We start from the raw sequence: 22,333 nt of genomic DNA on the forward strand, positions 1-22,333 counted from the left end.
GTGCAAGCATCTACATGATGATGTTTACCACCATAAAGAAGAATGAGCATTTTGGCACAGAGGAAGCAATAACTAGATTGGAAGTTAGGAAAGGAAGATATTTGCAAATGACAGTACAGACAAAAGGTTGATATCCAGGATCTATAAAGAACTCCTCAAACTCAACACACACAAAACAGATAATCATATCAAAAAATGGGCAGAAGATATGAACAGACACTTCTCAAATGAAGACATACAAATGGCTATCAGACCACATGAAAAAATTGCTCATCATCACTAGCCATCAGGGAGATTCAAATTAAAACGACATTGAGATATCACCTTACACCAGTTAGAATGGCCAAAATTAGCAAGACAGGAAACAATGTGTGTTGGAGAGGATGTGGAGAAAGGGGAACCCTCTTACACTGTTGGTGGGAATGCAAGTTGGTGCAGCCACTTTGGAGAACAATGTGGAGATTCCTCAAGAAATTAAAAATAGAGCTTTCCTATGACCCTTCAATTGCACTGCTGGGTATTTACCCCAAAGATACAGATGTAGTGAAAAGAAGAGCCATCTGTACCCCAATGTTTATAGCAGCAATGGCCACGGTCGCCAAACTGTGGAAAGAACCAAGATGCCCTTCAACGGACGAATGGCTAAGGAAGATGTGGTCCATATACACGATGGAGTATTATGCCTCCATCAGAAAGGATGAATACCCAACTTTTGTAGCAACATGGACGGGACTGGAAGAGATTATGCTGAGTGAAGTAAGTCGAGCAGACAGAGTCAAGTATCATACGGTTTCACTTATTTGTGGAGCATAACAAAGAACACGGTGGACATTGGGAGAAGGAGAGGAGAGGGAGTTGAGGGAAATTGGAAGGGGAGATGAACCATGAGAGACTATGGACTCTGAAAAACAACCTGAGGGTTTTGAAGGGGCGGGGGGTGGGAGGTTGGGGAACCAGGTGGTGGGTAATAGGGAGGGCACGTACTGCATGGAGCACTGGGTGTGGTGCAAAAACAATGAATACTGTTACACTGAAAATAAATAAATTAATTAATTTAAAAAAAAGAAATAAAAAACATCCAGATAAGCAAAGAAGAAGCCAAACTTTCACTCTTTACAGACAACAATGATAGCCTATGTAAAAAACCCAAAGATTCTAACAAAAATTTGCTAGAACTTTCACAGGAATTCAGGAAAGGTGCAGAATAGAATATAAATGCACAGAAGTTAGTTGCACTGCTGTATTCCAACAATGATACAGAAGAAACAGAAATCATGGAATTTATTCCACATATAATTGCAACAAAACAACAACAACAACAACAAACATAACATATGTAGGAATAAACCTAACCAAAGAGATAAAGAATCTGTACTGTGAATACTATAGAACACTCATGAAAGAAATTGAGGAAGACACAGAGAAATAAAAAACATTCCATGCTCATGGATAGGAAGAACAAATACTCTTTTAATTTTTGTATTAACATATGATGTATAACCTGACCCATGGGTACAGGTCTGTAAATCATTAGGCTTACATATTTCACAGCGCTCACCATAGCACATACCCTCCCCAGTGTCCATAACCCAGCCACCCTATCCCTGCCTCCCACCCTCCAGCAATCCTCAGTTTGTTTCATGAGATTAAGAGTCTCTTATGGTTTTTCTCCCTCCTGATTCCATCTTACTTCACTTTTTCCCTCCTGACCCTCCATGGTCCCCTGCCCTGTGTCTCAATTCCCTCAAGACCAAATATTCTTAAAAAATCTATCCTACCCAATGCAACTACAGGTTCACTGCAATCCTTATCAAAATACCATCAGCATTCTTCACAGAACTAGAACAAACAATCCTAAAATTTGTATGGGAAAAAGAAAAGACCCCAAATTGACAAAATAATGTTGAAAAAGAAAACCAAAGCCTGAGGCTTCACAATTCTTCATGTAAAGCTGTATTACAAAGCTATTATCATCATTAGTGTATGGTATTTATTTTTAAGATTTATTTATTTATTTGAAAGAAGTGGGTAGGGGGAGAGAGAAAGGAAGAGAGAGTGTTAGCAGCTGGCACTGAACATGGAGCTGGGCGCAGGGTTGGTCTCATGACCTTGAGGTCATGACCTGATCAGACACTTAACTGACTGCCAGACATCCCTCCATGACTCTTTCTACTTAGACTACACACTTGATTAACTCCCTATAAATACTGTTCCATGTGTATATTAAGCAGCTTCTCTCTTACATTCTCCTTCTCCATGGTGAGAAACACATATGTGTAGATGGAATACTCAACACTGGAAGGAAAAGGACATTTCATTGTCTTAGGCCATTCACGTTGAGAGGGATTATTGACAGATAAGATTTTATTGTCATCGTGTTGCCTGTGGAAGTCCTTGTTTCTATGGATTGTCTCTGTATATTTCTGTTCTGTATAACTCTTGGGGTATTTCTCCTTTTATAGAACTCCCCTTAATATTTCCTATAGGGCCAGCTTAGTGGTCACATATTCTTTCAGCCTCTTCAGGTCCTGCAAGCTTCTTATCTCTTCATCTGCTCTGAATGACAGTCTTGCCAGGTAAAGAATTCTTGGCTGCATATTCTTCTCATTTAGCACCCTGAATATGTCTTGTCAGCCCTTTGGGTCTTGTCAGATTGATGTGAACAGGTCTGACGTGATTCTGATGGTCCTCCCTCTTTACATAAGGAATATCTTCCCCCTAACTGAACTTAAAAATATGCCCTTCATTCTAAGATTTGCAAGGTTTACTATTACATGCCTGGGCATTGGTCTGCCCACACTCTTCTTGGGAGAGATCTTCTCTGCCTCTAGGACAGGATTGCTTCTTTCATTCCCCAGATTCGGGAAGCTCTTGGCTACAATTTGGTCAAATATATCTCCCAGTCCTCTCTCTCTCTCCACCCCTTAAGGGATCCCAATAATTCTGACATTGGAACGTTTCATGGCACCATTTATTTCTCTAATTCTGTTTTCATGGATTTTAAGCTCTTTGTTCCAGGCCTCCCTCTGCTCCTTTTTTTCTATCAGTTTGTCTTCAAGATCACAAATTCCTTCTTCTGCTTAATTTACCCTAACTGTTAAAGTATCTAGATTAGATTGTATCTCATTGATATCATTTTTAAGTTCTGCCAATCTGCTCTCACTTCTGCCCTTAATGAATCTATGTTGCCAGTAACAGTTTTTTCTAGCCTGAGTATTGTCTTCAAAACTGTTACCCTGAAGTCTATTTCTGACCTCTTGCTTTGATCCATATCCATTAAATCTGTGGGAGAGGCCATCGCCTCTGGACCTTTTCTTTGCTGGGAGTTCTTCTTCCTCATAATTCTGTTGAATTGTGATTTAGGGGATGTACAGGCAAAAATATCAACCACTATCCAGTCAAGAAGCACCTGGGAAGGTTCGGAGCAAACAGATGTCACCACCAAAAAGAAAGAAAAAGAAATAGAAAAAGAAAAAGACAAAGAAAGAAAAAATAATAATTCCAGCCAAAATGAGCCCCAAGAGTAATATTTATAAAGTACAAAAAAAAAAAAACAAGCAAACAAATAAAAGGATAAATAAATAAATAACAAGGGGGGATAATGGGAAGGTGGTTATAATCCCTCAGTGTGGGCAAGGAATGTCCATTTCTGTTCTTCCTGAGTGTATTTTGTTATTTTTGTTAGAGAACTCAACTTCCAGGCATACAGAGAAATTAAAACTGGTATGTATATAAAGGCATTATTGAATAAGGGAAAAAGGACTACATTGAAGCTTATATCTATCTATCATCTATCTATGTCTATATCTATATATATATAAGAAAAAATGAAAAAAGTATATGTATGAAATAGTCACGGTAAAAAGTTACTATGGAATATGTTGTATTAATTAAACATCTAGTTGAAACAGTAAGAAGGTTAGAACAACAACAAAACAGCAAAGAGCAGGAATCATGAGAAAGAATTTAAAATAAAGAGAGAAAAAAGTTGTTATCTCAGAAATATACAGGCTGTTAGGCAGTATCAGGGCTTAATAAACTGTATTCCCCTGGTGTTGGGGTTTTATAGTTTTATGGGGACCCTGTGGTTGTTGTCCTCTTGTTCTTTCTGCTTGTCTTCTGGGGGGAGGTGTCTGCTGTGTTGCTTTTGTTAATCCAGTTCGGTTGAGTTGGCCTGGTCCCTATCATGGGAGTGGGCTTTATGGAAACTGTTTTTTCAGGCTTTTGTTTTTGGAGGATTTTCTTATCTGGTGGCTTCTCATGCCATTTTGGAGGGTCAGAGCAAAATAAACTGTCCACGACCAGACCTCTGCCTCAGGGAGAAGGCACACTCTTGTCTCCTCACTGAATAGTCCAGAACACAGACTCCCTTTCTGCAAACCCCATTGAATAATGAAGCCTCCCACAGGTGGTGTGCATTCCCAATGACCCTCTCAGTGGTCAGCTAAGACCCCGACTTGTCTCTGTACCCCCGTGCCACAAAAACCATGAGTGATACCAGTTTGGGCGAGTCCTGCCCTGGTGGCTTCTGCTCCCAGGACCATGGCCTCCAGACAAAGTTGGGTCCTCTCAGCTGCAGTGGCAGCAGTAGTGGCAGAGGCAACTATGGTGGCAGGAGTAGCTGCCAAGTCCCAGGGACCGCTGACTTAAATCCCCACTGGGTCCTCTCAGGCACAGGTGGGCAGTGGTTGTGGCCACTCCATGTGTCCACACCTAGGCCACCTGGTCCTGTAATTGCCCCTTAAGCGCCTTTGTTCTTTTTGAACACTGTTATCAGTCCCTTCCTGTCTTGCAGCCACCCATCTCCAAGGTACCGCTGGTCCCCAAGCACAGGGCGCTTTTGACCTGGGGTATTAATTTCCAATGACTGGTTTCTTTTGGCTCTCCCCACTCCTGTCCTGCAACATCTGTCTGTGCAAACCCAAGTCCATCTTTTGTACCTCTCCATGGATGATCCTCAGCTCCCATGGAGATGCAGAAATGTATATCTTATATCTCAGACTGATTTCATGTGTGTCCAGAGTGCCTTGGTAGATTTCTAGCTAAATTTAGGACACTGGTTGAAATGTAATCCCGCACTCTTCAGGCAACTCAGTGGGACCTTCAGTAAGAAATCATTCTAGTGAGTGATGCTGATAACTGGTGTGGCCATGCACTTGTGTATTCAGGGGTAATAGAGGAAATCTCTGTACCTTCTTCTTAATTTGTTGTGAACCTAAAATTGCTCTAAAAATTATATCTGAAATATATTATGAGATAATAATTCTATGACTTTTGAAAAAATGAGAAATATGTTCTTCATAGACGGTGAGATAGCATTATACCAAAATTAGGTAACTAAAATGCCCAGAGCTTACAAACATATTTTTTTTGATCCAAGCAGGATTTGAAAGAAGTTTTGTTTGAGTCAGAGTTGAAAAAGGGACACTTTTTGTCACTCCCTGAAGAAATTGATGACCTGAAATACAGAGAATTATATCTCATTACTCTTAAAAATATGAGTCACAATATTGTGAAGAATAAATAGTTGATTTAGACTAATAGCTATACATCTAAATCTGAACATTTCTCATGTCATTTTTTATGGAAACATTTTCACAATTGTGTTATATAATTGTTCACATATTGCATTTATTCTTTGTAAGATTAATCCTCTTAAGGCATAAAATAAGTTGTCAAGAAACTTACACTTTAGGAAAGGAGGTGGAGACTTTTGTCCACACAGATGAATTAATTCTGATGTTCTGGGAATCTCTACTAATCCATGAAGAATGAATGAGGAAGCTCAACAAATACTATGAGAAAACAATTTATTTTAGAAGTCAAACAAGACTTTTATTTGAATTTTGCAATAACAAACACAGGTAATTCTTTCTTACTTTATAGACACTTTTATTTTTTTTATATTTTATTTATTTGACAGAGAGAAATAACAACTAGGCAGAGAGGTAGGCAGAGAGAGAGGAGGAAGCAGGCTCCCCATGGAGCAGAGAGCCTGATGTGGGGTTTGATCCCAGGACCCTGAGATCATGACCTGAGTCGAAGGCAGAGGCTTTAACCTAATGAGCCACCCAGGCGCCCCGACACTTTTATATTTTAAAGTAATGTTATATACAGGACATGTAATAAAAATATCTTAGTAGAAATAAATGAAGAGGGGTTGGGAGTCAAGATGGCGGAGAAGTAGCAGGCTGAGACGACATCAGGTAGCAGGAGATCATCTAGAGAGCTTATCAAACCATTCCAAACCCAATCCAACAGGAGACTGAAGAGAAGAAGAGCAGCAATTCTAGAAATAGAAAATCGGACACTTTCTGAAAAGTAGGATCGGCAGAGAAGTGAATCCAAAGCGCTAGGAAGATAGACCACGGGTGGAGGGGCTAGCTCCCAGCAAGCTGCGGAGCAATGGAGAACAAAATCAGAACTTTAAAAAGTCTGCTCCACTGAGGGACATCATTCCAGAGGCTAAGCTGGGGTGAAGCCCATGCAGGGACAGCATGGCCTCAGGTCCCTGGGTTCACAGAATGATTGAGGCTATCTGAGTGCCACAGAGCTCACAGGTATTAGAGCAGGGAAGCCGGCTACAGAGACAGAGCCCAGCAGAGAGCTCTCAACTTGTGGTTACCTTAAACCATGATCCATAGCAGAGGCCACTACTCTGTGAGTAGGGACCCCACAAGATCTGGGGAGACCCCCCTGGAAGAGCTCAGGGATCTGTGGGGTTCAGAGACTCCAGGCAGGGCTGTGTGCCAGAGACAAAGAAGCTTGGTCACAGGCTAGGTGAGCTCAGAGTGTGGCCGGAGGCTCAGGAGACAAGAATGATTGAGCGCTTTTCTCTGAGGACACAATGAGGAGCGGGGGGGGGGGGGGGGGCAAGCTCTCAGCTCCTCTGGGCTGGAGATCAGGAGGCCGCCATTTTCATTACTGTCCTCTGGAACTCTACAGAAAGCATTCAGGGAACAAAAGCTCCTGAAAGTGAACCTGAGCAGATTACTTAGCTTGGCCCCTAGTAAGGGCAGTGCAATTCTGCCTTGGGCAAAGACACTTGAGAATCACTACAACAGGCCTCTCCCTCAGAAGGTCAATAAGAAATCCAGGGAAGACTAAGTTCACTTATCAAGGAGAACAGTGGAATTACAGAGGAGGAGAAAGCAAAGCATGGAAATTGTGGATTTCTCCCCATTATTCTTTAGTCTTGCAAAGTTAATTTTTTTATTTTATTTTTTTTCTTCTGCTAATTTTTAACTAGTTTATCTTAACAATAACTTTCATAAAAAATTCTTTTTTGAACCTTTATTATTATACTCATATTTTATCCTTCATTATATCTAACTTTTTTTTTTTTATATATACACATAGGTGTGGGAGGCCGTGATAAGGCTTGAGCCGAGGACCAAACCAGGCCCTGACTTGTGTCCCCTTTAAAGTCCGAATAGCCTGGGGCACCTGGGTGGTTCAGTGGGTTAAGCATCTGCCTTCAGCTCAGGTCATGATCTCAGGGTCCTGGCATCGAGCCCCACATCAGGCTCTCTGCTCAGCGGGGAGCCTGCTTCCTCCTCTGTCTCTGTCTGCCTCTCTACTTACTCATGATCTCTATCTGTCAAATAAATAAATAAATCTTTTTTAAAATAAAAGAGTCTATTTCAAAAAAAAATAAAGTCCGAATAGCCTAACAAAAGGTTTAGGATGGAAAAGTTGAGTAACACTGAGAAAGGGTCTGGGCTATGTGTTGTGTGCTCACCAACGTGACTTCCCACATGTTTACTAGTTAGATGAGAGCAAATTGGTTGGGGTCATAAACTCTTAACTGGTCCTTGCTGTTCCAGCACAGCTCATAAATCACTTTCAGGTTTTCTGTTACTTCTTGTATCAATATGAGACAATTGTACTAACATCAGCCATTGCCTGCAGGTGCACCTTGTTCGTTTCTCACTAGTTCTCACAAGAAACCAGAGGGTCTGCAATTAAACCTTGAGAAGTAGGTAATGGGGAAGTCCAGAGGTTTTTTGTGCATGTAGCAAATTCATTTGTAATGAGCTGAAAACAGTTACTGTTGGCTATATATAATGCCTCACTGCCCTGAATAAAGTCAGCACTGTCGGACATCCCCCTCGGTTTCCTCCTGCCCCCATATCTTTGTCTCTTTAACTTCTTTTCACCATCCTCTTACCTTCACGTTTCCTGGTCAATTTGTCACGCCAGCCGTGACACATAAGATTTTTTCTTCTAATATGCGATACAACTTCTAATAGATCAAAATACACCCTAAATCTAGGACAGGGCTTTGTTCTAGTCTCCAGCTTGAGAAAATTCTCTCTACTTTCTCTTTCTTTATTCTCCCAACCAAGATATCATATCAATTTCTTTTTTAGAAATTTTTATTTTTTTAAATTACCATCTTTATACTCATATTCCATCCCTTCACTGTGTTTACCCTTATATATGTTTCTCATTCTTTAAAATTTGGGATGTATTTTCTTCTAAGAGACCAAAATACTCTCAAAATTAAGTGGGTAACTCTTTTCTAGTCACCAGTTTAAAATATATTTTTTTTCTTTTTTATATTTTTTCTTTATTTGCTTTCTTTTTTTAATTTTCTTTCTGAACTTCTTGTTACCTGCTATCTCCCCCCCCCACATGATTTGGGGCCTCTTCTGATTTGGTTAAAGCACAGTTTCTTGGGATATTTGCCACCCTTTTGGTACTTTATTCTCTCCTTCATATATTCTTATCTAGATAAAATGACAAGGCAGAAAAACTCACCAGAAAAAAAAGAGCAAGAGGCAGTACCAAAGGCTAGGGACCTAATCAATATGGACATTGGTAATATGTCAGATCTAGAGTTCAGAATGACGATTCTCAAGGTGCTAGCCAGACTCAAAAAAGTCATGGAAGATAGTAGAGAAACCCTGTCTGGGGAAATAAAAGCACTTTCTGGAGAAATAAAAGAACTAAAAGCTAACCAAGTTGAAATTTAAAACGCTATTAATGAGGTGCAATCAAAAAAGGAGGGTCTTACTGCTAGGATAAATGAGGCAGAAGAAAGAATTAGTGATATAGAAGACCAAATGACAGAAAATAAAGAAGCTGAGCAAAAGAGAGGACAAACAAATACTGGACCATGAGGGGAGAATTTGAGAGATAAGTGATACCATAAGAAGAAACAACATTAGAATTATTGTGATTCCAGAAGAAGAAGAGAGATAGAGGGGAGCAGAAGGTATATTGGAGAGAATTATTGGAGAGAATTTCCCAATTATGGCAAAGGGAAAAAGCATCAAAATCCAGGAGGTGGAGAGAACCCCCCCTCAAAATCAATAAGAATAGGTCCACACCCCATCATCTAATAGTAAAATTTACAAGTCTTAGAGACAAAGAGAAAATCATAAAAGCAGGGCGGGACAAGAAGTCTGTAACATACAGCGGTAAAAATATTGGATTGGCAGGGGACATATTCACAGAGACATGGCAGGCCAGAAAGAACTGGCATGATATATTCAGAGCACTAAATGAGAAAAATATGCAGCCAAGAATACTATATCCAGCTAGGCTATCACTGAAAAAGGGGAGATAAAAAGCTTCCAGGACAAACAAAACTAAAAGAATTTGTAAACACTGAACCAACTCTATAGGAAATATTGAAAGGGGTCCTCTAAACAAAGAGAGAGCCTAAAAGTAGTAGATCAGAAAAGGAACAGAGACAATATAAGTAGTAGTCACCTTACAGGCAATACAATGGCACTAAATTCATATCTCTCAATAGTTACCCTGAATGTTAATGGGCTAAATGCCCCAATCAAAAGACACAGGGTATCAGAATGGATAAAAAACCAAAACCCATCAATATGCTGTCTACAAGAAACTCACCTTAGACCCAAAGACACCTCCAGATTTCAAGTGAGGGGGTGGAAAACAATTTACCATACTAATGGATATGAAAAGGAAACTGGGGTGGCAATCCTTATATCAGATCAATCAGATTTTAAGCCAAAGACTATAATAAGAGATGAGGAAGGACACTATATCCTACTCAAAGGGTCTGTCCAACAAGAAGATCTAACAATTTTAAATATCTATGCCCCTAACGTGGGAGCAGCCAACTATATAAACCAATTAATAACAAAATCAAAGAAATACATTGACAATAATACAATAATAGTAGGGGACTTTAACACTCCCCTCACTGAAATGGACAGATCATCTAAGCAAAAGATCAACAAGGAAATAAAGGCCTTAAATGACACACTGGACCAGATGGACATCACAGATATATTCAGAACATTACATCCCAAAGCAACAGAACACACGTTCTTCTCTAGTGCACATGGAATATTCTCCAGGATAGATCACATCCTGGGTCATAAATCAGGTCACAACCGATATCAAAATATTAAGATCATTCCCTGCATATGTTCAGACCACAATGTTCTGAAGCTAGAATTCATTCACAAGAGGAAATTTGGAAAGAACCCAAATACATGGAGACTAAACAGCATCCTTCTAAAGAATGAACGGGGGGCGCCTGGGTGGCTTGGTGGGTTAAAGCCTCTGCCTTTGGCTCAGGTCATGATCTCAGGGTCCTGGGATCGAGCCCCGCATCGGGCTCTCTGCTCCGCAGGGAGCCTGCTTCCTCTATTCTCTCTGCCTGCTTGTGATTTCTCTCTGTCAAATAAATAAAATATTTTTTAAAAAAAGAATGTACAGGTCCACCAGGAAATTAAAGAATTGAAAAAAATTCATGGAAACAAATGATAATGAAAACACAATGATTCAAAATCTGTGGGACACAGCAGAGGCAGTCCTGAGAGGAAAATATATAGCGATACAAGTCTTTCTCAAGAAACAAGAAAGGTCTCAAATACACAACCTAAACCTATACCTAAAGGAGCTGGAGAAAGAGCAACAAAGAAAGCCTAAACCCAGCAGGAGAAGAGAAATCATAAAGATCAGAGGAGAAATCAATGAGCTAGAAACCAAAAACAAACAAACAAACAAAAAACCCCCCAAAAAATAAAACAAATCAATGAAACTAGGAGCTGTTTCTTTGAAAGAATTAATAAGATTGATAAACCCCTGACTAGACTTATTCTTTTTCCAAAAGAAAAGAGAAAGGACCCAAATAGATAAAATCATGAATGAAAGAGGAGCGATCACAACAAACACCAAGGAAATGCAAACAATTCTAAGAACATATTATGAGCAACTATACACCAGCAAATTTGACAATCTGGAAGAAATGGATGCATTCCAAAGACATATAAACTACCACAACTGAACCACGAAGAAATAGAAAACCAGAACAGACCCATAACCAGTAAGGAGATCGAAACAGTCATCAAAAATCTCCAAACACACAAGAGCCCACGCCCAGACGGCTTCCCAGGGGAATTCTACCAAACATTTAAAGAAGAACTAATTCCTATTCTTTTGAAACTGTTTCAAAAAATAGAAATGGAAGGAAAACTTCCAAACTCATTTTATAAGGCCAGCATCACCTTGATCCCCAAACCAGACAAGGATACCATCAAAAAAGAGAATTATAGACCAATATCCTTGATGAACACAGATGCGAAAATTCTCACCAAAATACTAGCCAATAAGATCCAGAAGTACATTAAAAGGATTATTCACCATGACCAAGTGGGATTTATTCCAGGGCTGCAAGGTTGGTTAAACACACACAAATCAATCAGTGTGATAAAATACATTAATAAAAGAAAGGACAAAAAACATAGGATACTCTCAATAGATACTGAAAAAGCATTTGACAAAGTATAGCATCCTTTCTTGATCAAAACTCTTCAAAGTGTAGGGATAGAGGGCACATACCTCAATATCATCAAAGCCATCATGAAAAACCCACCGCAAATATTCTCAATTGAGAAAAACTGAGAGATTTTCTGCTAAGGTCAGGAACATGGCAGGGATGTCCATTATCACCACTGCTATTCAATATAGTACTAGAAGTCCTAGCCTCAGCAATCAGACAACAAAAATAAATTAAAGGCATCCAAATAGGCAAAGAAGAATTCAAACTATAACTCTTTGCAGATGGTATGATACTCTATGTGGAAAACCCAAAAGACTCCACTCCAAATCTGCTATAACTTGTACAGGAATTCAGCAAAGTGTCAGGGTATAAGAACAATGCACAGAAATCACCTGAATTTCTTTACACCAACAACAAGACAGAAGAAAGAGAAATTAAGGAGTCAATCCCATTTACGATTGCACCCAAAACCATAAGATACATAGGAATAAACTTAACCAAAGAGGCAAAGAATCTAGACTCAGAAAACTATAAAGTACTCATGAAAGAAATTGAGGAAGACACAAAGAAATGGAAAAATGTTCCATGCTCCTGGATTGAAAGAACAAATATTGTGAAAATGTCTATGCCACCTAAAGCAAACTACACATTTAATGCAATCCCTATCAAAATCCCATGCATTTTTTTCAAATAAATGGAACAAATAATCCTAAAGTTTATATGGACTCAGAAGAGACCTCGAATAGTCAGAGGAATATTGAAAAAGAAAGCCAATGTTGGTGGCATCACCATTCCGGACTTCAAGCTCTATTACAAAGCTGTCATCATCAAGACAGTATGGTACTGCCACAAAACAGACACATAGATCAGTGGAACAGAAAAGAGAGCGCAGAAATAGACCCTCAACTCTATGGTCAACTAATCTTCGACAAAACAGGAAAGAATGTCCATTGGAAAAAAGACAGTCTCTTCAATAATTGGTGTTGGGAAATTTGGAGAGCCACATGCAGAAAAATGAAACTGGACCATTTCCTTACACCACAGACAAAAATAGACTCAAAATGAATGAAGGACCTCAGTGTGAGAAAGGAATCCATCAAAATCCTTGAGGAGAACACAGGCAGCAACCTCTTCAACCTCAGCTGAAGCAATTGAAGAAAGTATAGTGTTGCAATAAATGTTGTGGAAAAAATTTGTTTCAAACAAAATTAATAATGTATGCTTCATAACATATACAAAAATGCTTAAAAATGATCATCTATAAGTGCAAATGATAAAATTTCAAGATGTATTAAGAAAAAACATCTGACCTAAAGTTGGACAGAGATTTCTTAGAAACAAAACATGATCCATAAGAGAACAAACTGATGAAGTATAGTTTCTTAAGATAATGTCTGTGCTTTGAAGAGAAAGGAAAGACAAGTCATAGACTGAGGAAATATTTATAACTGGAAGGGGAGATGAACCATGAGAGACTATGGACTCTGAAAAGCAACCAGAGGGTTTTGAAGGGGCGGGGGGTGGGGGGGGGTGGGAGATTGAGGAACCAAGTGGTGGGTAATAGGGAGGGCACGTACTGCATGGAGCACTGGGTGTGATGCCAAAACAATGAACACTGTTATGCTGTAAATAAACAAATGAACGAATAAAAAAATAATTAAAATGCAAAAAACAAAAAAACAAAAAAAAACAAAAAAAATAATACATCTAATAATATACTTGCTGCCAGGATACAGAAATAATTCTAAAATACAATAACAAAAACTAAAAATATAACAAAAATTTCAAGATACTTCACCAGAAAGCATATATTAATGGCAAATAAATACAGAGAAAGTTGCTCAACACTGTTAGTCTTAGGAACATTCACATTAGAACCACTACATACCTGAATTCCTATTCCAGCAAGAAGGAGAGGATATGCTACTGTTCCCTACTTCCTCCACCAACTAAAGCTTTTAGCTGTTATTCAGGTGTTTTCACCTGGATATTATAAACAAAACAACGTAACTTTCAAACAGATGATGAGAAAGCTGACAGAACTGTGCCCTCTAACCCGAAGGAATGGCAGTGAGCGCCCTGGAATTTCTCTTTACCTCATATCCCAGACTGGTGAGCAAACCACAGATACCAAAATGCACGATGAAAGGCCCCAAAATGGTTTTTTTTCTCTCTAATGAACATAATAGAAGAAAGGCTTGCTAGAAAGACCCAAACAAACAAACAAAACAACAAACAAAACAAAACAAACAAACAAACAAAAATGTAGACACCATTCAACCACTGACTATCCAAGGGGCACATCACTCAGGAATTTAGGGGAAATCAAGACATTCTGAGATAAAGGAGAACTAGGAAAAGTGTCACCGCCACACCCACTCTGAAAGAATTAGCCAAGCAGAAGTTAAATGGTAACAGAAGGAATCTGCGAGGATCATCAGGAAGAAAGAGAAAACAAAAGAAAGTATCAAACTGTCATTAAGTCTAAGGGACATTGTTTCAACTCTAGTGTCTACATTGTTTGATATTTGAATGAAAATCATCAGTTGAAGCAAAGTGATACCATTCATGTAATTCTCAACGTAAGCAGAGAAACATTTAAAACAAAGTAGAAATGAGACACAGTAAAGGGACATCAAGGAAGGGAAGGCTCTACATTTTACTCAAAGTACTGTGGGTTTGTGACAGAATGTGAAGACTGCTACATGTGTTTATATTTATCTATATAAAGATATATACTATCTATATTATTTATATGAAGCACATTAGAACATATGTGGACATATATATGACTATATATGTATAAAGTTATTTATGAAGAAAAGATAGACTTTGCTTTACATTATGCTCCATCAGTTAGGTTCATGATGTAGAAAACTATAACCTTCACATTTATCTCACTGCATCGCAAACAAAACACCACCAAAAATAAATTCCAATTGCATCAGAAATTCTAATTAAAGTGAAAAATTAATAAAGAAAGAAAAAAAGATAGAGGCAATATAGGAAATTATATTTAAGAAGTTTGACTAACTTCTAAAATAGGTTCAAAATAATCACTAAGACCCAAATGATATATTGGACCATGGTATAATACTAAAATTTTGATCATTAAAGGACTGTAATAGGAGAGTAAAAATGTAATATACAGCTATTACCATCTTGTATACTCAAAAACGAGGTCATATTTAGAACATGATAAGGACTTCCAAGAAGACTAAAGAAAACACCATCTAGGAGAAATGAGCAAGGGACTCACTCAAGTCCTTCTCATAGAAGAGAATATCCTAATAACTCACACTCCAGAAAAATGATACTCTTGTTTAACCACCAGAACTTTTTGTCATAATTTTCCTCAGACTTCTGAGTTTGGATCAAGAGACTATTTTGTACAATGTATTTACACAATACATTAGATAAATGTAGGCATAATGTAATATATTGAAAGACACACATATCTATGACCATGAATTTTCATACTAATGCTTAGAAGAAAATGTATAATAATCATATGTAAATACAATTACAATGTACCATTTATGCATTGTTATTTTGGCAAATGCATTATTTACATTCCATAAATATACTATATACTATGTAGTTATGTATAATAAGTTATTATAAATGCAATATGTGGAAAACACATAGAAAAAGCCTTTCATAAAATAATTATTCATAATACCCACATACTAGAAAGGATGTAAGCTTCTGAGGATGGTTTTTTAAATGTCCTATTCATATAAGACAGCAGCAGTGAAAATTCACAAACTATAGACAAATGCAGTAATATAGACAGATTACAAATATATGAGAGCAAAAGGAGACACATATAATAATGCATACTGTGTGATTCCATCGATATAAACTCCAAAAATAGGCAAAGATATTTCACAGCATTAAAATGGTGGGGCTAATAGAGACTTTAAACTTCTCACTCATGATCGGATTTGTAATTATATTCTATTTTGTGATTAATATGCACAATCATATACTTTTTTAAAGATTTTAATTATTTATTTGAGAGAGAGAGATTGATCACAAGTAGGCAGAGAGGCAGGCAGAGAGAGTGGGGGGAAAACAGACTCCCCGCTGAGCAGAGAGCCTGATGGACAATGCCAGGACCTTGAGATCATGACCTGAGCCAAAGGCAGAGGCTTAACCCACTGAGCCACTCAGGTGCCCCAGTCATATAGTTTTTATGATGTATAGTAAAAAATATAGTAAGGTTATTTTAGGCAGAAGAGCATTTATAGAAGTTGGCTTTCTATGAAAAGCAAGAACTAGAAATTATTAAATGTGCATTAAAGGTATAAAAATTATAAAATATCATAGAGTCAAACAACGGAATAGTAACAGACTTTGAAATAAATAAACAAGAAATATGTATGACTATATGGATGAGATCTTCAAATGTAATATTAAATGATAAGCTTTTAATAAAAGCTGGAAACATTTGAAACCTCACCATTTCCTCTTCATCCTCTGTGGAGAGCAGGGTAGAGTTCTTAGAAGCACAGGACAACCGACTCTCATTCCATGGTTTTCTTTCAGTACTAATGGAATAGCAATTTTTGGAATATGTAATCCACTCCTTTGGACAATGACCACATGGGTCAGCTAAAGAAAGATTATGAGGTATTATCCAAAAGGCTTTGAATATTAAAACTTGCAAGTTTGCAACTTTCATATGTATACACATATGTATATATATGTATGTATATGTATATGACATATCCATGCGCCCTCACAGCTGGCAAAAATAAAACACACACACACTCCCAAAAGAGTCAGGCTTCCCTCCCCTAATTTATGTGCCCATAAAAGGGAAACACACAAAAAAGTCCATATCTACATGTCTTTTGAGTCACTGAACAAAACCACTTTTTTGGAATTATATCATGATTTACCTCTTATCATGTCATAGCAGGAGGAAATTTGAAGCAATTGGTATCAATGGGTATGGTAATTTTAAAGTTTTTTATTTATTTAATTGAGAGAGAAACAGTGAAAGAGAGGATGAGAGAGAAGGTCAGAGGGAGAAGCAGACTCCCGGTGGAGCTGGGGGCTCAATGTGGGACTAGATTCTGGGACTCCAGGACCATGACCTGAGCCAAAAGCAGGTGCTTAACCAACTGAGCCACCCAGGTGCCCAATGGGTATGGTAATTTTAAATGAGGATTTCTTCATATTGTTGCATAAGAAGGAATACCCTCTTATAATCATTACTTATTAACATCTATTTTCTGCATTTTATAATATATGTTTCCCCTCAGATTCTGTGATGATTTTGTACAGCCTGGATGGAGACAAATTATAAACTGCACTAATATCAGCAAACTATGAAAATCATTACATACATTTCTGGATTCTTGTAACTGGGTATGAATTGTTCTGCTGTGGTGTTCCACGACCTAAAAATAAAAATTAATCCTTGTAATAATTCTAGGTTTTCTGTTTGAAACTTGGTGTACTTTTTAAGATTAGAATATTCTGGAATGAAATTGATTTACTAAAATTAACATTATCATTAAGATTTGAGGGTAAATCGATCCAAAAGCTTAAAAAACCAAACATCAGCATCTCTTAGAGTATTTTGCTTAGCCAGGTTCGAAAATTAACTTGCGTTTTTCAATTATGTATATTTTCTGCAATCATTGTTATTTATACTTTTGAGAAATTCAGAATAAGTATTCCACATTTAGTCTAAATGCATACATGAAAAGAAAAGTTCCACTCCCTCATACTTGAAATGCTTAGGGGGCTGATGATCATTAAAATGAAAAGACTTCTCAAAATCATTCAAAGATTTACTCATAGGGAAGAGAACTTATCATTCTGGCTACAATGTAGGTCAAGACAAGGCAGATGATTCCCAAATCCCAGCAAGGAGCTTCTCTAGAGATGACGGCAAATTTGTGGGGAGACAAATGAAACAGTGAAAAAGGATGAAGACTAAAGTTTAGACAGTTTACATACATGAAAACCAAAGATGCATGGGAAATCATAGGTACAAACATGGATCACGAACCTATATCTACTATTGTAATCTTCTTCACAATATACCATTTAACTGTCAGTAAGCATAATTCTCCCTGAGTTGTTGGTCAAGGACTATGAATTACAACAGTGCCAGAGTGAATTAGTCCTCAGATTTCAAAAACAATACCTTATTCCAGCTTCAAGTTCTGATCCTCACAAATCAAAAATGCATGAGATCATTCCCTACTCTTTCCCACATATCTGCACCCTAAGTTCACATCCTAGAACAGTTGTACTGTGTGCCTTACTGTGTGCTTTATTTTTGCAGTGGTAGTTCTTGTCATTCCGTTGCAGGTCTTCAGATGCATTTTGAAGATTTAATTCTGCACAGATGATTTCCTACTCAGTCACTGAATTAGAGATTTTAGTGTCCTTACCTTTCGACTGTTGTCTTCTTGAGTTCTTAACCAGATTTAGTTCTGAGAGGTTTTCCCTCTGGTTATTCATCTCAGCAGCTGAGAGATCTCAGGGCCTGTGCTGTATGGAAACTGGACTTACGTAGTTGACAAACGGTATAGGTAATGACAAGAGCGGGGCTAGAGTCACACTGGGTGGAGTGTGAGGTAAGTGATAACACTCCTTTGCAGTTGAATAATGTAAAATTCTGGTTCTGATTTCCTCAGAGCTTGAAATAAGTGTCTCATCAGAGATTAAGTGATTTTTAAAGTGGTATTTATTGTTTGATGCAATATTATTAGTTGTAGCCATGGAAAGCAACAAATTAGTGAGGAATAAAGAAATTCACAAAGAATGATGCCCTTATTAGCTCAATGTCAGATTCCATAGACACACTGTAGGAATAATAGGATTAAAACTAAAATGTTGTGATTAGGAAATAATGAGACTAATTTTTTATGACAATTTTTAAAATCCATGAAAGGTTAAAGATTGTTCTAAAGTTGGGGGGACAGTGGTGTTTGCATATACAAGAAATTCCTGCAGTAAATTAGTTTTATTTGGTGACTTATGTATACTTAGTAAAAGGAGATGAGGTCTTATTAAATGACCTTACATTTTGAATGATTGTAGAATTCTGGAAGTCATTCAATTTTAAAGAAATACTGTATATGGTGAAAAATACTACATGACACACTAAACTTATCCAAAACCTAAACAATACTGCTGAAAACCAAAAGAAGACAATAACAGAAAAGATTTCTAAAAAAATCCTTATTTGACACCAGAAAAGGGTAATTAATAATGGCCAACATATGCAAGTATAAAATGGTAAACAAAAGTAGAGATCATTTATGGAAGAATGGTATGAACTCAGAAACAATCTATGGCTGTCAAAGACACTGAAGGTAGCTTTATTGTGCAAGCAATTGTAATAACTGAAATAAACATAATCTAATAATTCACATAATTAGCTCTGCAGTCAATGAGCTCTAGAATCCCTTCTGGCTCTCAAAGTTACAATGTGTGATTCTTTTAAAAGTCACTTCGTGCCTAGCTACCTAGCTTACTAATCTATCACTGAGATAAAAATATGTATGCTCTAATACATGTAAAACGCTAAAGATTCAAGCCGACTTTTATAAACTCTTATAATATTAGTTATTTCTATTTTTAACCCATTGCCATATTATTGTTTCTGATTCATATCATACTATATACCATGATTCACAGGGCTGTCTTCATCAGTGTGGTAAAAGCTTTTGCAATGTTTGGTTCTTATTTTTTAGGAATCTTGTCATTATCTATAGGTAAGCTTACTTAGCATATTAGGAAAGTTACCTCCTCCTGATATTAGGAAAAATTAAACAGTTTTATTTAAGAAAGGATATGAAGAATTATATTTGACCTTCATGATTGCATGATTTTATTTCGAGAATGTATTTTTAAAGGCTGGGCTAAATATCAAGTAATACATGAAATTATTTCTATGTTGATGGCAAATCCAAATTAACTGTTCCTCGTCATACATGATGTTTATGAGATTTCACATGAAGTTATATGCATTTATAAACCCTTATCATCTGTGTGTGTATACACTTGACTACTTCTCCACAGGCAAGAATATGAATATTTTAAGATATTCTCTGACATGTATCATGTCTATTCCTATTTGTTACCCTGAGTTGTTGGAATAGAGTTAAGCAGTGTTCTCTGTGATTTCGCTGTGCATTTGTTGTATCCCATCCAGCATCTGTATCTCCCACTAGGTAAGGTGGCTAGGAGAGGGACAGCAGAGGAGTGACATGTACCTTTTGTTGGCCAGAGAGTTGGGCATCTTCCAGGGGAGACCAGGTTACTCTTGTAAATGGAAAGTATCTGTGGTCTTCACAGACTGCTGGCCCTGTGAGCACTCAGAGGCAATAGTAGAACAAGTAGATTTCTCATCAATGTGTTGCTTAAAATTTGAACAGGAAACCCTTAAACTTAGGCTATTTTGAAGACACTTTATCTCATCACACACCCTCAGAATGTCCGAGACTTTCAGCTTGTAGTGTGTCAGTTAATTGCTACGTGACTCTGAGAAATGTTTATATTCCACAAGATATTGGGGTCAGAGGTTTAACCACCCATGCTGTTAACTTGCTTCTTTCTCAGTCACAAGTGCTGAGACCTGAAATTTCAGGTCTTTGCAGAGTATCTTAGATGTGTCAGCTCTATTTTTACACATTGCTAAGTCTTGGCATAACGTGCTTCTTTCCCTTACACTCTCCTTATGTCATTTGTATTATAATGGGAAAAATCTGAAAACATCATCCCATTAGAATAGGAAATTATTGATATTTATCTCCAGCTATTTTGAGTAACTACTACATTTTCAACTTTATGGTAACTGTTGCTGTTATCAATTCCCAACTGTTCTTCTCAATTTCTCTGTCCTAGTTCTTTAGATTCCTACCTTCGACTTTATTATTTGTAAATAAGTTATTTAAATTTCACATGATAAAAATTAATGTCTCTGGGAAGGTTAAAACTTTAGACAGTATTCAACTATGTCCCAATGGTAGAAGCTACAATATTAACTACTCATAACATTATTCATTGATTCATCCTTCAATCATAACCAGTCATCTCTTTTTTAAAAGGGACATTTGACAATAACAAAAAAAAAAATTCCAAGAACATAGGGGGAAGCAAAGCTAATTTTTTTTTCTTTTCTTTATTCTTTTTTTTTTAATATACTAATAATATTTTTTATTTTTTTTTTCAGCGTAACAGTATTCATTCTTTTTGCACAACACCCAGTGCTCCATGCAAAACGTGCCCTCCCCATCACCCACCACCTGTTCCCCCAACCTCCCACCCCTGACCCTTCAAAACCCTCAGGTTGTTTTTCAGAGTCCATAGTCTCTTATGGTTCGCCTCCCCTCCCCAATGTCCATAGCCCGCTCCCCCTCTCCCAATCCCACCTCCCCCCAGCAACCCCCAGTTTGTTTTGTGAGATTAAGAGTCATTTATGGAGAAGAATAAATGAAACAAGATGGGATTGGGAGGGAGACAAAGCAAAGCTAATTTTTAAGCATTGCTCTTAACCAAAAAATAAGACAGCAGAAAATGTAGACTTTTAAAACACAGATATATGACTATGAACTCTAAAGGAAATAAGGGGCACCTGTGTGTCTCAGTAGGTTAAGATCTGCCTTTGGGTCAGGTCTTGATCTCAGGGACCTAGGATTGAGCCCCATGTTGGGCTTCCTGCTCAGTAGGGAACCTGCTTCTCCCTCTGCCCTTCCCTTGATTCTGCTCTCTCTTTTGTGCTCTCTTTCTCAAATAAATTAATAAAATATTTAAGAAAAAAATAAAACTTCATATTATCTAGTTTGCATGAAATGCAATTCTTTTCATCATTCATCCTCTTATATCATGAATTGGGTTGATGTGTACCTTTTATTCCTAAGGAACTTAAAAACAGAAGTGTCATATCCAGCAATTCCACTTCTGGGCATGACATACCTCCTTTTTTTTGCCTTTTGCTTATTGCACTCTGTGTGGAGCAAGTGTATTGCCACCATTTCTCCAACAGCACTTTCTCACTTCATGTGTCTGTTTTCACATTTTCGTAATTCTCACATCTTTGTAACTTTCCCATTATTACTAAATTTGTTATTGTGATCTGTGACTTGTGATTACAACTTGCTCAAAACTCAGGTGATGATTAGCATTTTTCAGCAATAATATATTTTTTAAGGAAAACATGTACTTCCTTTTCTTAGACATAATGCCTCCGCACACTGAATAGAATACATTATAGTATAAACATAACTTTCATATGCACTGGGAAACCAAAAATCCATATGACTGGGTTATTGTGACATTTGGCTTTATTGCACTGGTCTGGAACCAAACCCACAGTATCTCCAAGGTACGCAGCACATATCCAAAGGAAAGGACACCACTCTCTGAAAGAAAGATCTCTCGCCCCATGTTCATTGCAGTATCATTCACATTAGCTACAGTAGAGAATCACCCTAAGTGTCTAGAACAGAAGGATAGATATAGAAAATGTGGCATATGTTCAGTAGGTTATTATTCAGTTTTGAAAAAAGAGATATTGTCTTTGGTTTTTGT

General features: G+C 37.5%; 1 protein-coding gene and 1 pseudogene across 2 annotated transcripts in view; both read right to left on the reverse strand.

Annotated features, from left to right (window-relative positions):
• Window positions 1-1,701: 1,701 nt before the first annotated feature.
• LOC123946835 overlaps window positions 1,702-22,333 on the reverse strand; it is a 122,819-nt pseudogene continuing 102,187 nt past the window's right edge.
• The window catches only part of LOC123946834 (NKG2-A/NKG2-B type II integral membrane protein-like), a 38,407-nt gene continuing 19,737 nt past the window's right edge, over window positions 3,664-22,333 (reverse strand). Inside the window, exons 1-5 of one of the 2 annotated variants that reach the window (XM_046012638.1) lie at window positions 17,586-18,085; window positions 17,128-17,181; window positions 16,236-16,387; window positions 5,689-5,795; window positions 3,664-5,458 (exon numbers count right to left, since the gene is read on the reverse strand). In XM_046012638.1, coding sequence (XP_045868594.1) covers window positions 5,338-5,458; window positions 5,689-5,795; window positions 16,236-16,387; window positions 17,128-17,181; window positions 17,586-17,787 — 636 coding nt within the window. In that variant the 5' untranslated portion in view covers window positions 17,788-18,085 and the 3' untranslated portion in view covers window positions 3,664-5,337. Of the gene's footprint in view, window positions 5,459-5,688; window positions 5,796-16,235; window positions 16,388-17,127; window positions 17,182-17,585; window positions 18,086-22,333 lie in introns of those variants that run through there. The other variant, XM_046012637.1, reaches the window with a different exon arrangement.

Source organism: Meles meles, chromosome 7 (genome assembly GCF_922984935.1).
Source record: "Meles meles chromosome 7, mMelMel3.1 paternal haplotype, whole genome shotgun sequence".
NCBI lineage: Eukaryota > Metazoa > Chordata > Mammalia > Carnivora > Mustelidae > Meles > Meles meles.